At 43.7% G+C, this 17,277-nt stretch overlaps 2 protein-coding genes across 2 annotated transcripts in view; both read left to right on the top strand.

The window, feature by feature from the left end:
* Window positions 1-5,522, top strand: part of LOC311338262 (uncharacterized protein) — a gene marked incomplete at both ends in the record, with an annotated part of 195,904 nt that extends 190,382 nt beyond the window's left edge. Inside the window, 1 exon segment of the mRNA XM_084463490.1 lies at window positions 5,394-5,522. Coding sequence (XP_084319616.1) covers window positions 5,394-5,522 — 129 coding nt within the window.
* A 2,977-nt stretch (window positions 5,523-8,499) lies between these two features.
* Window positions 8,500-17,277, top strand: part of LOC311338261 (copine-5-like) — a gene marked incomplete at both ends in the record, with an annotated part of 41,568 nt that continues 32,790 nt past the window's right edge. Inside the window, 4 exons of the mRNA XM_084463489.1 lie at window positions 8,500-8,517; window positions 10,242-10,381; window positions 12,273-12,306; window positions 13,767-14,047. Coding sequence (XP_084319615.1) covers window positions 8,500-8,517; window positions 10,242-10,381; window positions 12,273-12,306; window positions 13,767-14,047 — 473 coding nt within the window. The remainder of the gene's footprint in view (window positions 8,518-10,241; window positions 10,382-12,272; window positions 12,307-13,766; window positions 14,048-17,277) is intronic.

Raw genomic sequence — 17,277 nt, 5'->3', positions numbered from 1 at the left:
GGTGAGTTCTGTTTGCTTCCCCAACTGGATCAATGGCTCTTGACACATCATGAACTGCTTGGATCCAGCAACGTCCTGCTGAGAATATGCTCTGCTTGGCTGCTTGGTGTTCAGTGTACTTTACTTCAGTAAATTTGACATGGGAACACATGAGTCCCACTAAGTGTTATATTCTAACCATGTTTGACAAGAGCTCTGCATACAATGCAATGTCTCTGTATAGGCAGCTGCATATACAGCCTTTGACATGTTGGATCTGGTGTATGCGTTTGTGGCTGTCTGTGTGCGTGTGTGTGTGCGTGTTTGAATGAGAAAAATGTGCTAGAAGTCAGGAATGAATTTGTAAGATGGTCGTTTTAGCCAAAATCACTTTTGACATTTCAGAAATGTATCTGAATTTAACCGATTTGCTTATTTTTATTTCTTTATTTTTATTATAATTTCAAGGTACTTCCAAGGTTTTTATTTTTCTGCTGCTCTGTGCTCCTGTTCTTATATTCAGTCCTTCATTGTTTGTGATTTAACCACGCAGACCCCTTGTTGAATCTCTCCCGTCCCGGGCTCGTTCCCTTGAACCCTCCCAATGCTCTGCAACTTTAAGAAGGTGGACTTCATTTCGGTATTCGATTCAATTTTCTTTCTGATTGGACTCCCGTCATTTTATTTAGGATTTCACAATTGATAACTCTCACAACTCTCGTAGTTTGTGGTACGAATGTAGAGTCTTGAGCCGGACGGCCTTGTCTAATTTGGCTTTTCACTCGAGGGGTTTTCCAGTCACGCTCTTCTCAAACGCGCTGGGCTTCACGTCCTCCAGCTTGGCCCGGTTGCCATGGCGCTCCAGCTTACCGTTTGGTCTCAGACCTCTCCAAAATGCCAGTGTTTTATCAGGTACTTTTCTTTTTTTTTTTCCCGCACCGTGATTTTGTTGTACTGTGATTTAGTAGTAATCCTAGGTACTTCTTGAGGTAAAGCCTGGCTCATGTTGACGTGGACGTGTTTTGTTCAAAAACCCTACAGAAGCAGATGCTTGTGCGTCATCAGTGCTGTGCATAGGGGTCTACAGTGTGTGCCCCCTTCTGCGTATGCTCACATCCCATTGGCTTAACGTCTCTGGCTGGCTGCTATTCTCCACAAGAATCCCCAACCCTATTATCCCTCCCAGAATGTGTTATTCCATAATCATCTATGCACACACAAACTAAATATGAAGATTGTTTGTCCAGACGTCTGTCTTAGTGAGTTCAGAAGCTTTCTAGCTCTGCCAATGTCAACCCCCTTCCCTTGTGCCGACCTTCTGTATATAAATGTATCGCCAGTGTTTCAATCTAGGGAGAGATTGTTCTCATGTTTAACAATGTAGCTGGCAGACATAAAGTAGCCTACTTGCTTTCGAATCCTGCATATCAGTCCTATCACTGTTTCACAGACACACAGTCCAAAGGCGAGACTTGACTCTCGAGTTTACAGAGTTTGCGATGACCATTGTGATTAGTCTCAAAAACGAACCTATACTGGAATTTTGCTTTTTGTGGACTGTTGATGGATGAGTTATTGGTTTGGTGAATACAATGCTTTACATACAATCTGAGTGGGAAAAAATGTCCAATAGCTCAAGCACATTGTTTTAGGATTTGGTCTCAATTTTAATGCTATTAGGTTTAATTTGAGCTATCACGCTATGGCTACGAGCATCTGAGCAGCAGGCGTGAGGCCACGGCCAACACATAAAGGTATAAGAAGGACTTGTAGAGGTGGTGCAAAAACCGTTACTCCAAAACTCAAAAAATGTAGGAATCACTGTCGTTGCTGGAATTTAAAATAGATTCCAATTCCGCCTGGAGTACGGATGATATTATTCAGCCATCATCTTCTCTGCTTATTCGACCAGTTTGACTGATGGAATGACCTTCAAAACCGCCACGCAGATCCCCCGGGGTCCTGCACTGCAGAGTGGGGGATAGCATTTGAAACACAGCCAAGTGTTGTTCATGAGGGTACGGGGTGCTCGGTTGAAGAACCACAAGTGCACAAAAATGTTTTTCCCTGCTGTCGCTGAAAATGATTTTACCCATGTTACGGTGTGTGTGTGTGTGTGTGTGTGTGCGGGCGAGTATGTGGCTAGAGGTGAGGTCACATGGGTAGCAGGTATATGTGAACTATGAGCTCTTGGGACATTGAACAGGGTCAAAGGTCATATGTGCCTTTTATTGCACAGACAACTTCCTCCATTAAGACAATGTAAATGTGTGTACAGCTTTGATTCTGTTTGTCCAGTACATTTTTGTTTTTTATTTATTTCTTTTATTTTTTTAATCTGACAATGCATGTAACCAAACCATGTAAATTGTCTCTTGACTGTAAATAGTGTAAGTACGTATTTAATGATGAACACATGGAGGTCCCATGGAGAAAATAAAACCTAGTTGAATACTGCTGTTCCTGTTTGTGTCATTCTTTTCTGAAGCCTCCTTTTTTATTTGATTAGGGCTAACAGGAAAGAATGTCCTGTCATTTTATCATGCAAAAAAAATTATGTTTGGAGACGTCTGTTTGTCAATGCTATGCATACCAAGTTTCATGCTGATAGATGAAATACTCAAACTGAGTTTGAAAATACCGTCTGCGGTAGAAATCCATTGTACTCTCTGCAGCCAATGTTCACCGCGATAGGAACTCATCCCCTGGCATGTATGGGTGGCTTGGAAATGTATATTTTTTTATGATTTGTATACATGTTGTATTATATTTGTTTGTTTATTTACCCACACTTTGTGTACTTCTGTAACCTAATACACAACAAGAACATACTGAGATAACTTCTAGGAAGTGAACGGTAAGGATTTCAAATATTTTAAACTGATGCTTACACAAATTCAAAGCGACTTACAACCATTCATGCACATGTTCATCAACGTCTGTTTATAATAAAGTAGTAAGCGACTCACTTCTTGGCTAATTGGGACATATGGCTGTTCCATGTTAAATAGAAGTTAAACAGGGGGAATAGGATTTTGGATTGCTGCATTACCTTATAAATACATGTTTGGCATCATAACCTTATCTCACCCAATCACGAGATATGGTGAACTTGGTCCTCCTTTGGTTTCACAGATCATTATGGGATGATGTTCACCTTAGGGGGCATTCAGGTCCTTTCTGCATCGTGGCAGGGACCTGCATCACCCTATCACGGTCTGTTTCTCTATAATGACCGGCAGGCTTTACATTATCTGCTTATTACATAGCAACTTCCTAAAGAAAACAATTATCTGGCCCAAAATAAAGAACACAAAAATATATAAAGTTATTTAAAACATATTTGCGTTGCTTCTGCTAAAGCAAAGTCTGTTAGATACTAAGGTTGGAATTAGCCTCCATATACAGAACTGCTCTTCAGAAATAACACCACTGAATGCCATAATTGACCAATCAGAATTGAGTATTAAACAACGCTGTGTATTAAGTAAAATGCACAGCGTACGGGCCATTATTTGCTGGATGAAAGGGTGATGCATAAAAAGCGTAATCATTGAAAAGTTACCTCTTCATTTTGCTAGGCTTATAGGCATCAGACAAGATATGATGTTGTTGCCAAACAAACTGCAGAATGCTGCTCAGAATGCAAAGGACAAAAGCGCTACGTTGTAATAAAAACGTCCACATGTGTAAGAAAAGCCGCTCCGCCTCCATATCATTGTCAATATCTGTCGACACTCACTTCGGTTTTGTTGTGACTTTTACAATTGAGTTGTGATTTTTGCATGTTTTCCGATAATTTGCTGGTGATTGTTTGAATTTAAAAAAACGTTTGGGATACGCTGTTCATTCGACACGTGATCAACACTTGAAGACCTGTAACACTATGAACGTACCAAGGTGTGGGCAGTGGATCTTATAAAGGGCTGTTGGGGTACAGCGTGATGGGGTACAGTGTGATGGGGTAGCCTACAGCGTGATGGGGTAGACCTACAGCCTGTTGGGGTACAGAGTGTTGGGGTTATTTTTTTGCAGCCTATTTTTATTTCTCTGTGAAACTGATTATTTAATACTCTCATCTTGATGCCTAAAGTGGCTGTTCGGGAAATAATAAACCAAATATTGTTTGTCATGTTTTCCAGACACTTCCGACTGACTGAATGTGAATGATGAATAACGTGACCTGGCCATGTGCAAATGTCACAATGCGTCTTCCGTCTCTTAATGGCGTCCTCTCTGTCTGCACTATAAGGCAATTTAAATGCTAGTCGGGGAAAAAAAAAAAAGGGAGGGGTTCTGAAGTGCTATATTCTTCTTTCCTCTGGGCTTCTCAGGACCCTGCATGCATACGTCTCAATTTCCCGTTTTGCAAACTGTAATCATTAACCGTTCCTTGGGCTGTGTTTCTCCCCACGTGGTAGCAGACACTGGCACGGTGATGTATGACTGCCATTAAAGCCGGCGAGGAAAGCGAACACCATTTGGTGGCGTCACTCATTGCAACACATGCTAACCACATGCACACACACACACACACACACACACACACACAGGCTCACACGGACACGCACGCACGCATATCCACAACAAACACGCAAATCCTTGTGTGTAATAGATAGGCTTATGTATGGCAAGTGATAGGCAAATGTGTCAGCATTGAAAATACCATCACCAGTATATCAACATGTATTTGCCTTAATGTAGAAAAAGCTAATATTCAAGGCAAAAAGGCTTACTTTTGCATTGTGCAATTTGTACTGAGGTGTGTTGGTAAGAAAATCCTGCATAGGATAAATGTTCTCATAATTAGGGGACCCCTTTATTCTACTTGTTCACCTGAATGAAGGTCCCCAAAGTTGCCCCAATTGTATGAAAATCTGACAGCACTGACATGATGGATAAAATACTGCGTTAATACTGTGCTTCAAATAACGCAGCATATGGTCTGCTAAGCCAACAATGTATTGTTCCCTTAAAAACATGACGTGTAGCTGGAGCTGTGTGGTTCAGACAAAAGGCGTTCATTTTTCTTTTCTTTTTTTTATTAAAGAAGCTGCAGCAGAGAGTTGACAAGGAAGTAGCCTCACCCTCACCCTAACCCTCACCCTCACCCTCACCCTAACCCTCACCCTCACCCTCATCCTAACCCTCACCGCAATTTAGTTATTCACATTCCGTAGTAGTAGTAGTAGTAATAGTAGTAGTAATAGTAGTAGTAGTGTTTCACTTATTGTGAAACACCAAAAGCAAAAATAATATATATATATGGCTGTAAAGATTATTAGACATGTAATTCGGGCCAAACAAACAAAATAATTGAACTGTTATTTGTTATGGTGTTAAAAGTGACATGACAAGATAGATAAACAAAGGGGCAAGAAAATAATGCCTTTACACACAAACCGGACACACACACACACACACACACACACACACACACACACACACACACACACACACACACACACACACACACACACACACACACACACACACACACACACACACACACACAAATCCTTGAGACAACCAAAAGTAATTAGACGTGTTCAAACTATGCTCAGTCCCATCAAAGGGGTCTTAGGAATTCACACTGAGAGCATCCGAGCATGGCCAGGGAAACAAGGTGCTGCGAGAACGGCCTAATCCTATTGAACACACTCTCACTCTCTCTCTCTCTCTCTCTCTCTCTCTCTCTCTCTCTCTCTCTCTCTCTCTCTCTCTCTCTCTCTCTCTCTCTCTCTCTCTCTCTCTCTCTCTCTCTCTCTCTCTCTCTCTCTCTCTCTCACACACACACAAACGGGACATCAAAGGCTTTGACAGGGGTTGGTCCATAGTTTCCGTCTTGCTAACAGCATGTTTGTAGGCGTATCGTGCTTTTGACCGCCAAAGGCGTTGCATGCTGACGAATGATTCCAAGGTATAATGTGTCCGAAGCTCCAAAGTCCAACATCCTGCCCTTCACTCCAGGACGAAGAAGAAGAACAACTTTCTTGAGGTCACACGCTTTTTTTCCCCCAGTTATATTCCTCCAGAAAGCGTCCTCTTGAGGCTCTCAGTGTCACCTGCTTCTTCCGCCTCCTCTCTTTCTCCTCAGTTCATCTTCTCACGTTTCTTATTTTTTGTCGGCTTGCCGTCTCTGGCGTCCTGGTCCGCCGCCGCCGCCGCCGCCCTCCAGGGCAGGAAGTGGTAGGACACCAGCGCAGTGATGAGGTACGTGAGCATGCCGGTGTAGTGTCCCACAACAAGGCACAGCGGCTGGCACAACACGAACAGACAGAAGACGTTGAGGGAGGCCCTATCGTCCAGCTCCACGCGGTCGTCCTTGGAAGCCCGCATCACTGCGAAGAAATACATCAGCGCCACGGCTGGGTAGAACGCCAACTCCACCATCTTGGTCAAGAGGTCGCTGGACTAAACAGTCAGATCTTTAGTTCTTAATAAGACTGCTCAAAGATCACCTGATCCTCTTCAGGGAGTGAACGCCTCCGGACCTTTGATCCATGAAAGAGGACGTTTAGTCAAATATTACCCATGCTTTATGACTTGAGAGCTGCAGACAGATAAACACCTATTTGTTATTTCAACTATTCTGTGTATAAATCACAATTAAAAGGAAGAGAGAAAAAAAAAAAAAAGAACTTTTCATTTTTATCCATGCATTTGTTCCTTCACTTCCCATAGTTGCTCTCTCCTGAACATAATGTTATAATGTAGTTGACAATCAGAACATGGCACATGGCATGGTGTTCTGACAACCAATGAAACAAACCTGATAAGAGCCATGTTTCTGTGATGCAATTTTCCCAGACATCGTAGGACAAACACAGGTGTCGCTCATAGAGCTAATTACGGGTCTGCTATTTTTATGCATATTAACATAGATTTGACAAATTGACAGCTTCCACCCGTTGCTGCGAAACGTCAACGTTACTTTCCAAAATGTTTTACCTTTCATCAACCTCTCTCAGAAACTCAGTTAAAAGGAAATCAGAATTCAGTTAAAAGGCAGTATTAATGTGTATAAATGTCTATGCTTTTATGTCAAGGCAAGGGGTCTTAGACTCATAGACATATATACATGGACGCTGCATTGAACTTTGGATCAAAAATGAACTTTAACTTAAAGGTAAACTTTAACGTCGCAGCCATAGGCAAAGATTGGCCTGGAAACAAATTCAGGTAAAGGCCTGAGGTGTTTCTGGATCGAAAGCACTATGTCGTTAGAGGAACACCCTTTTGCATTAAGCACTATGTCGTTAGAGGGACACCCTTTTGCATTAAGCACTATGTCGTTAGAGGGACACCCTTTTGCATTAAGCTTTGTATCAAGCTTTGTATCGTTAGAAACCCCTATGGTATGGATTTTGACTTTACCGTGTGACTGGTGTGACCAGTAGATCACACAGGCGCTAAAGAAGCAATGATGTAGTACCAGAGACGCAGTCGTTTATTCATAATATCATCCGGAGGCACGCACAGCTTTTGGCCGTGTTCTATAAGATATTCTAGAACACTCTGGGAGCTCCGGCGGGAGACCTGGAGCTCTATATCTAAGTAAGATAATATAATATATAGACCAAAAGCCAAAATATAAGCCAAAAGCTCTGTGCGCCTTTAGATGATATTATGAATAAACGACTGTGTCGGGTTCTCCGACGTCTCTGGTCCTTCCATATCAATCTGTCGTGGTTTGACTCTGTCAAGTCGTGGTTCAATCTGGACTTCAAGAGAGTCAAAGCCAAAGTTTCTTGCCCCAAATCCTTGTCCACCATTGCCGAGAATCAATGCACGGGTCAGTTTTTCACAGTTGTTTAAACACATTAATTGGAACATCAGACACAATGTACACAACCTGAAACTCATGTACCAACTGCAAAACCAATTCGGCAGATTTTCTGCTTTAGACTCAGATTCCCATTCCAAACCACACATTTTTCACACCACTACACACAATTCTCTATATCTTGCACACTCTTCTATTCCCTCTTTTGGTGTTCACACAGAACACACTGCCAATCACATTTCTAAACTCCAAAGGCTGTTAGCAATCTGCAATTTGCTATAGAAGGGTCACAGAAGAAAGACATTGAGTAGTATCACTCTATGAGAATGTTGATAATGGTGATGATGATGAACATTGTTATTCTCATTATGGTGTCACGATCCTGCTGTTGGGTAATGTTAAGCTGGTGGGTAACTGGTTGTCCTGGTAACTGTGGGAGTGGCTCCCTTGATTGGCCTTGATACAGGTCACCTGGGGAATCCAAGATGGCTGAACAGACAGCATGGTGCCCACACTTGTTTCCCTAAACACCCTCTGAAAGAGGTGAAGGTTTTTCCCCTTCTACAAGGACAGTACCAGGACTAGGTTCCTAAAGGGGGGATGTGACCACCCCCTTTGTCGTGTATGTTTGTCTAGTGTTTGTCTATGTTATATGTCAAACTATAAACCAACCGGGACATGCTACAGTTTGCTCCAACGCTTGGGCTATCCCTCAACACATCAAGGAAGGACAAATGCTCGCCAGGAACCAGGTGAGTCACTGCCCACGTGGCCGGAAGCGAGTTGCCTGCCAGCTGTGGGTTTTAGCACTTATGTGTCTCGACTCCTGCCTAGACATAGAGCGGGTTCAAAACTAACAGTGGGGTCGTGACAATGGTTATCATCATTATTTAGGATTTTATCCATCTTATTGTGGAAATGTACTGGATATGAGTATTGACCCTTATGGGTATGTGTAGGCATGTATGTATGTATGTATTTATGTAGGTAAGTGTATGTATATGCAAACACACTGTATGTATGACATTTGTTTGTTACTCTTAAAAATGTGAGAAGGGGGGGCTTGATATAAGCTGAAGCTTCTGCCCCTACCCTTTGGTTACGACCAATAAAAATGCATTCATTCATCCATTCAGATGTTTTGTTTACAGTATTGCCTATTTTCTGTTATCTCTTTCATATCATCCCGTTTTCATCCTGTTTGCTGTGATTTACAGTAGACTGCACATTTTGGGTACAAATACAGTATTTGTTGTTACTGTAAAGTATTGTGTGTTGTTTTCTATTTGAGTATACGTAAAAACATTATATGGTAATATTTTACATCCAACAGGTGACAGTGTAACACTGAACATGCAACAGCATAATACTGATGAAGCATTCATATGGTGTTTTCCATTCATACTATAGTGTTTTCCATTCTGCACACCAGGGTGCTTAGAAAGGTCTACTCATATGATGTATGTGTTTGTAATTTGAAAAGAAAATACCATTTAGTGAAGAATTAACACTGTTTTGAGGGCAAAGTGTGCTTTTGCAAGAGAAGTGTAGGATTTAGCATTTTGTGTGTTTTGAGATTTGTGTTTAGGGTTTTGGGAAAGTGAGGTAGTCTATCAGGAAATGTGTTAAAGCAATTGTGAAAAACTGTAATTTGCAAACCCGCACCCACCCGTACCCGCGAATTACATTCCGCACCCGACCAGACCCGCTACAAACTGATATCGACGCCCGACCTGCAACCGAAGGAAAATTAGACACAACGCCGGCGAATTACACTACCTGGTGTTGGCGCTGTGCTTTAGATTGCTGTGCAGAAAAAACAAATCATCCACTGTGGACGGTTTTAGTTGACTCCTCCGTTCCTGAATAACATATCCAGCACTGGTGAAGTCTCGCTCGCAATCGCAAAACCCGCAACCGACCCGCACTGTCCGACCCGACACGCACCGTGTCCGACACAGTACATTATTTGTCACCGCAGGACTCTGGCCGAGATAACCCCCACTACGAGTCTTTGCTTGTTGTGGAATTACCAAAGACCAAAGATGTGATTGTCATAGTGGTTTTTATCCAGAAAAACCCTAGCTCCCCACTTTTACCTCTATTTGTTTACAGGTCTGTTTTGGCCTCTCAAATAAGGCAGCGACATTGACACATGGCAACAGGTGAAGCAGTCAATGAGGAGGTGTATATGTCTATTAGTAGTGAAGATGAGTATTCTACCTTAGCCCTGCTCCATAAAAAGAAAAGACCCATAATTAGTGTTAGAAGCACCACCTGTATAAGACGATGCCTCTGTGAAATGGATCACACTACCTAAGCATAAACTCATACCTGAGAGTTGGCATTCGACCACTAAACATTTCCAATCAACCAACCAGAGAGCCGTCCCTGCATCTGTCCATGTACACCTGTACACATGCTGTGTGTGTGCTGCTCCTGTGTGGGGGATTCTCTGTGATGTGTGTCTCTTCAGGTGTCCTGGCTCTGGATTAGAGCGTGGGGCAGGATAACGTCCCAGAGGGAGAACACATGGCCCTTTGGGCAGGAGCTTTACACAAACCCCTGCTTGCATCAAGGGCCCTCAGCTGCTGCTCTGAGACCACTGGGCCAACGGTATGGCTCCAGCTTTTGCCGGTTAACGACTCACGACAAAACACCTTAATTTAATACGTAGCTTTGACTGCCCCAGCAGTAGGATTTCCCTCCCTTCAACAAATCAAGTTCCTATCAGAGATCAAGCTATCCTATAGTGGATTCTATGCTCCCTTAGTGGTACTACTGGGGTCACTGGTATTGTGATAGGTGTTCATAATATTGGAGTTAGTAGTTCTAGGGTTAATAGTATTATTTTGGTAAGTAGAACTGGCAAAAGTACAACTTTTATGAAATGCCCTTATTCCAGTTTGTGAGATTTCTCAGAATTTATTATAATCCATCCTCTCTCGGTCTGTACCTGAAACTGTCCAATCTTAAGAATGGTAAATGGTCCTCATTTATATAGCGCTTTTATCCAAAGCGCTCCACAGTGTTGACTGACATTCACCCATTCATGCACACATTCACAGCGGAGTCGACCACGCAGGGCGACGGCCAGCTGGTCTGGAGCAGTCAGGGTGAGAGGCGTCTCGCTCAGGGACACCACGACACTCAGCTAGGAGGAGGAGCCAGGGATCGAACCACCAACCTTGTGATTACCAGCCAACCTGCTCTACCTCCTGAGCTAATGGCTGAGAGGTTGAGAGAAAAGAGATCTATATGCATTTTTTATGTAGAAAGGGCGACCTCTTGAATTGCCAAACCATTGTAGAAAAACGTGTTGGGGTCGTCAGACTGCGCTGTGCGAGTGATTACAGTTATCTTAAGCGGGAGAACAAAATTTTTCCTCTCCTTTATCGCTCTGTCTTCACTCGGCTGACAAGTCTTCCGTTTTTTGGGGCGTAATTGCTTCCAGAAAGGCAGTATTTCTGGTCAGCATGACGCATGCAATGGTAAACACCATAATTAGAGGCTGAGGAATTGGCAGGAAGTGCAGGAAAAAAACAGACATTTGGTGTCCCCACAGTGTTATTAATGTCAGCTGAGAAGAATGCCTTGACCACCCGCAGCTCGGTTATAAAATGGGTTAAAATAGCGCTTTAATTAAACATTCTGGGGCTATTGATCACTAATCCAGTCAGCTGGTCTCTCGTGTTTAGCTTTTTTTGGTCTGAAGTCACATATGGTGACACCAGACGTGTTTTATTTGTTGACATTGCAGGTGCGCGAGAGCGGCGTTTAAAACCAGCACTGTTAAAATCCTACAAATCCTTACCCACCTTCCTAAAATGTGACACAATTTCATGAGCAAAATTGGTCAGACAATGGCCGAATGGGGATATGACGTGTTAGATCCAACATAGGCACTCTGAATCTATGTTTAAACTCTCATACAACGTTTTTTTAGTAGTAGCCAGATTTACTCGACAAGATGTGTCAGTGTGCCTTCATATTCACGCGTGCATCCTGGCTTCAGCATGATCGCGCTCGTACATTTCTTCAAGCTATTCTTGGCTCATAATGCGCAGTTGATTTCAGCCGTGGAGGAAGTATTTTTCCTTACTTGTGTGAGGAGACAAACAGCAAAAACGGAGTGACAGAAGATTAAAGCTCTGCTGTAATTGTGGCTTCTTCTCTCTGATGCTCACATTCGCCTTCAAGAATCGTCCCTTATGGAGTCCAGAGAATACATGAATGTTTGATTACGGATTCACCAGAAACAACAGCAGCAACAACAACAGTAAAGATTCAAGTATAATTATGAATATATGAATATTTCCTCTGCATTTCTTCGAAAGTTCACAGTTTTGTTTTTGCTCCATACTCTACATCCCCATGGGTTCGTGAACAGTATGAAACGCAGTGCGTCAGATACTTAAACAGCACTAGAAACAGACCCTTGAGGGGGAGGTTGAGAGGCAATAGACTCTAGGGCCGGTCAAGTTCCCCTCCCCCCTTCCTCCCCCAGTGCTCCCCAGAACCGGCTCACACCGACCTCCTCGGTGAAACATCTGCACGACGGCAGGGCTCACCCACGCTAACTACATGTCAGGCTAACTAGCATGACAGGCTCACTAGCATGAATCACCGCGGCTGAAGCGGAAGGGCGGCGGCTCGGTTCTGTGTTCTGCGTTCTGCGTATGCATGGATGCTCTGAGGGGCGCGGTGATGCCTCATGTGAACATGAACATGTCTCACAAGTATAGTGTGTGTGTGTGTGTGTGTGTGTGTGTGTGTGTGTGTGTGTGTGTGTGTGTGTGTGTGTGTGTGTGTGTGTGTGTGTGTGTGTGTGTGTGTGTGTGTGTGTGTGTGTGTGTGCTTGGTTAGTTTGAAAGAATTAGAAAAAGAGATAGAAAGGTGAATAGAAGGGAAAATATGACAAGTGGGAGAGAGAGTTGGAATATAAAATGGAGATGCTATGTAGAGAGAGAGAGAGAGAGAGAGAGAGAGAGAGAGAGAGAGAGAGAGAGAGAGAGAGAGAGAGAGAGAGAGAGAGAGAGAGAGAGAGAGAGAGAGAGAGAGAGAGAGAGAGAGAGAGAGAGAGAGAGAGAGAGAGAGAGAGAGAGAGAGAGAGAGAGAGAGAGAGAGAGAGAGAGAGAGAGACTAATTCTTCATGATTACTTTACATTTAAAAGAGCTTTATTTGCATGGAAAATAACATTTACATATTCAAAGCCCCTTCAATGAGTGAAAATGCATTTTTGCATGCATTAAAATGGGATTTCTAATCGGAAAATGAATGGTGGGATAATAAATTAGCCACTTTATAGTGATAATCCGGCGGCCTATAATTAGTATTGATTTACACTCGGGGCGTGGCCGTAACTAATAGGATAACGGCGTACAACGAAAACTTCAGGCAAAAATCTTTCCGTTTTGGTTCGGGTGTAAGCATAAGGCTACATTGCAGTGTTTTCTCCCCCAGTCGCCCGCCGTGGGAGCTGTCCGCTGGTCGGTGCTGAAGCGCCTCCGACATACCGATGGAAGAACCTGAGGAGCAGCTCTGGGTCGACCCCCGATCCGCGACACACGGCGGAGAAGAGGGAGGAAAACAACTTATTGCGCTGAACCGTGAACGGTAGTAGCGCACTGGGCTTAGAATTGGAGAAGGGAGGAGGAGGAAGAGGAGGAGAGGAGAGGGAGGAGAGGAGGAGGAGGAGAGGAGGAGGAGGAGGAGGAGGAGGAGGAGAGGAGGAAGGGGGGGTGGGTGGCTTTTTTTCTTCTCTCCATTCGCTTGGACGCGCTCACACACACACACGGAGACACACACTCAGTTGAGCCGAGGCGCAGAGAGGAGTTGACTTGACGCGCATTAGGGTGCAGCAGTCAGGAGGAACGCGTCGGTCCTCTCACACTACACGCGCGTCTTCTGCCCGTGATTTGGTTTTATCTCCGGACAAGTGACTCCAGCGCATCCGGTGTTCCTTTCCTCCCTACTTGTTCTCTCCTTACCCTGTACAAGATTTGTAAAGTGGCCGGGTTGCCCGGTCGGACCGGAGACCGGAGACCGGTGGACCCCGCGCGGCTGATCGGGGCCAGGCTTAGTGACGCGCGGATCAGCCCCGAGCCGCCGCCGCCGCCGCGCGCGCCAGCGTCGCCGCCTTCGCCGCCGCACGCGCGCCCCATGGAGCTGACGGACGGAGACGGGACGGACAAACCGGAGGACATGTCCTTGGTGTACGAGTTCGACCCGATCACGGGGAACATCCCGGCGACCAAGGTGGAAATAACGGTCTCGTGCAGGTGAGCGTCAGATGATAAATCCCGCGAGAATATAAAGTAAAAAATAGAAGAAATGGAAATGATGCAGAACGGAAAAGTTGCATCTGCACTTTGTGCGTTTAGGTTGTCTTTTGTAGTTGTTTTTTTAATTCTTCTGATGGTTTTAAGAATTAAAATAAAAAGTGTCATGGTGAATACACTCCATGGCCTCTCCAATGAACACTGACACTGACGACAGAAGTTTGTGATGTTCTTCATGTTTTCATGTTCTTGATGTTTTACATGTGTATGTGTTGTTCATGTTGTTTATATTGTTTATATTGTTGTCTTCCCATTAAAGAGATGTGGCCCACATTCCCCACAGCCCCACAGTCAGTCAGAGATCTAATATGCTCTTCATATTTATCTATATGTAAATATACGTTTGGAATCGTTTAAAGAAGAAAAAGAGAATAGGTTATCTTAGCTATATTTATACATCTAAAAAAACCTATTAAATAAATGAAGATCCGCCTACATATCTCATTTGTATATTGATTGATTTGATTTGTGACAGATGTTTGATGTGTTTAAGATTAGTTAAGCATCTACTAATAAAGACTAATAAAAAGAGCAAGTTACTACAGGCTGGCTGGCTGATATTGGACTGGAGTAGAAGACGTAATGGCGGTATCCTACTGTAGGCCTGCTGTTCTCCATGCTGTTGTCGTACTGTTTCAAACACAAGTGGAGCACAGAAAACGCGCCCACTCTTTCCTTCCTCCTCAGCTCTGCACGTTAAACATTTAACGGTTTGCATCACGCTGCTTAGATCGCTGACCTCATTCTCCGAGCCATCCCCCCATCAGCCGTCAGTAGAAAGACGCTCTTTACAAAAATACGGTGCGTGAGAACAACAAAGAAAACAGAAAACACTGAGAACTCAGAAAACCTTTTTCAGTGTCGAGAGGCGCATTCTCTCTCGCTCTCTCTCTCCCTTTATTTTCCTCCCCCCTCTCTCTCTCCCTCTCTCTCACTCTCTTCCCCTCCCCCTCTCTCTCTCTCTCTCTCTCTTTCTCTTTGGTTCACTCTCTATTCTCTCTCACTCTCTTCCCCTCCCCCCTCTCTCTTTCTCTCTCTTTCTCTTTGGTTCACTCTCTATTCACTCTCTCTATTCTATTCACTCTATTCTCAACGTCTCTCAAACTCTCACTCTTTCCCTCCCCCCCTGTCTCTCTCTCTCACTCTCTTCCCCTCCCTCCTCTTGCTCTCTTTCTCTTGCATGCACTGTTTTTTTCTCTCTCTCTTTAAATGAATTGATTAATTAATACATTTATATTTAAATAAATAGTTATATATATATATATATATATATATATTCATAAATGTATACCTCTCTAATTGTCACTTGCGCGCGCAGCGCACACACACACACACACACACACACACACACACACACACACACACACACACACACACACACACACACACACACACACACACACACACCTTGCACCCTATGGCGTTTGATGTGCTGTTTTGGGCTGGATGGGCTGAGGCCAGGCGGCGGCGGCGGCGTCGCTGTGTGTGCATTATTGATGCGTCCTCCCCTGGAGATCAGAGAGGCTTCCATCTCTCCGCTCAACACGGCTGAACAAGTGAGGGGGCACCTCGTTGTTATTTACTGAATTAGACCGGCTGTTTGTGTGTGAGTGGCCACGGTGGTGGTGGAGTCCTCTCCTGGTCAAGGATGACGTGCTTGTGGAGGAATTTGGCAGCGTACGATTGTGGGAATCTTCTCCTTCCCCACAGGTTGGTTGGGCGCAATAGACGCGGTTGGATGAAAGGATTTCTCATAGAATAACCACTGTGAGAACCACATATAGACTCACTCATCACACACACACGCACGCACACGCGCACACACACACACACACACACACACACACACACACACACACACACACACACACACACACACACAGTGTTGACCCAACACTGAAGCAGTGTTGGGTCAGGTTTCTTGATTTCTAGTCTACATGCACATTGTATCGTATTCAAATCTATTCATGAATACGATTTGCATATAGGTCTGCCTATTCGTTATTTATGTTCACATGCAAATGCCTCTTTATTCTGCCATTGTCATTTTCAGTCTGTGTTTCTGTTCAATAACATTTTGCCTTTTATGCTAGGAAGCCTTTTATGCTAGGAAGTCAAACATTGACTATGAATTTTGTTGTTTGGTTCATTATTCCAAATGCATTACCAATAATAAGCTGCACTCACGTGCATGCTGAATACGTTGGCAACAATGGCAAATTCTCTGAATAAAACCATGCTTGAAATTATGGTTGTCCGCAATTCCCTTTGATGTGAAACTAAATTATCAATAACAAAGCAATTGTTGTTTTCAGCAGCACATAGAAAGCAGCAACGCGCAAAGCTACGGCCTCAACTTGCTTTGCCATCACAACTAATACAAATTTCCTTATATTAGCCTAATATGCATATTGTACTAATTTCATGAATAAGTTTCTTTTGAAGAAAATACTTATTTTAGACTATGGTGAATAACTGGTGTGAATGGCTAGCATTTTTTTTTTATTGACCAGCCTGGAAATCCAGACTGGAAATGGCCCAACTTGAGGGGTGGAACCAAGCATGCATTTGAAAATATCACTGCATGCAATTGGATAACACTACGACCAATCAGAAGAACAAAAGGGGTGACGTATCCAGACCAGCGGAGCTAACCAGTAGATAAGACTTAAGCCTTATCCGATAGGTGAAACAGCAACGCTTTTGGCCCGCCTATATCAGATACACCGATGTGATTGGTTAATGTGCTGGGAGAGGGGCATCGGGGAGGGATTATAATTGCTCGTTCCCAGAGTGACTTGCTAAGCAAATTCATATTGTGCTCTCGCGAGAACTCTGAATTTCCAGGGTACCAGTGTTGAGCAAGAACACTGTCAACCCAAAAACATGACCCGATGTGATCCTACGGGGAAATAGCACCACTGCCAAACTCAGATTATATTCTAACATTATGGAAAGGATCGCCACAGAGAAATATATTTTGTTTCTTTACCTACGGCTTGATGCAGTCGGTTTGTTGTGGAGTCCAACTAAGTCTCGCCCAAAGAGAAGTCTCACTCTGAAATCTTGTTGCGTTGTTGAAGGATATTTCACTATTGTCAATACAATCTCAACTCTCCTCCCCCAAATCTTTTGGATAAAACTAAGCTTGCTTTCCGTAGTCCAACACA

The sequence above is a fragment of the Micromesistius poutassou genome, assembly GCF_964030765.1.
Source record: "Micromesistius poutassou genome assembly, chromosome: 2".
Lineage (NCBI taxonomy): Eukaryota > Metazoa > Chordata > Actinopteri > Gadiformes > Gadidae > Micromesistius > Micromesistius poutassou.
Note: the sequence above shows the minus strand (reverse complement) of the source record. Positions and strands in the feature narration are given on the sequence as shown.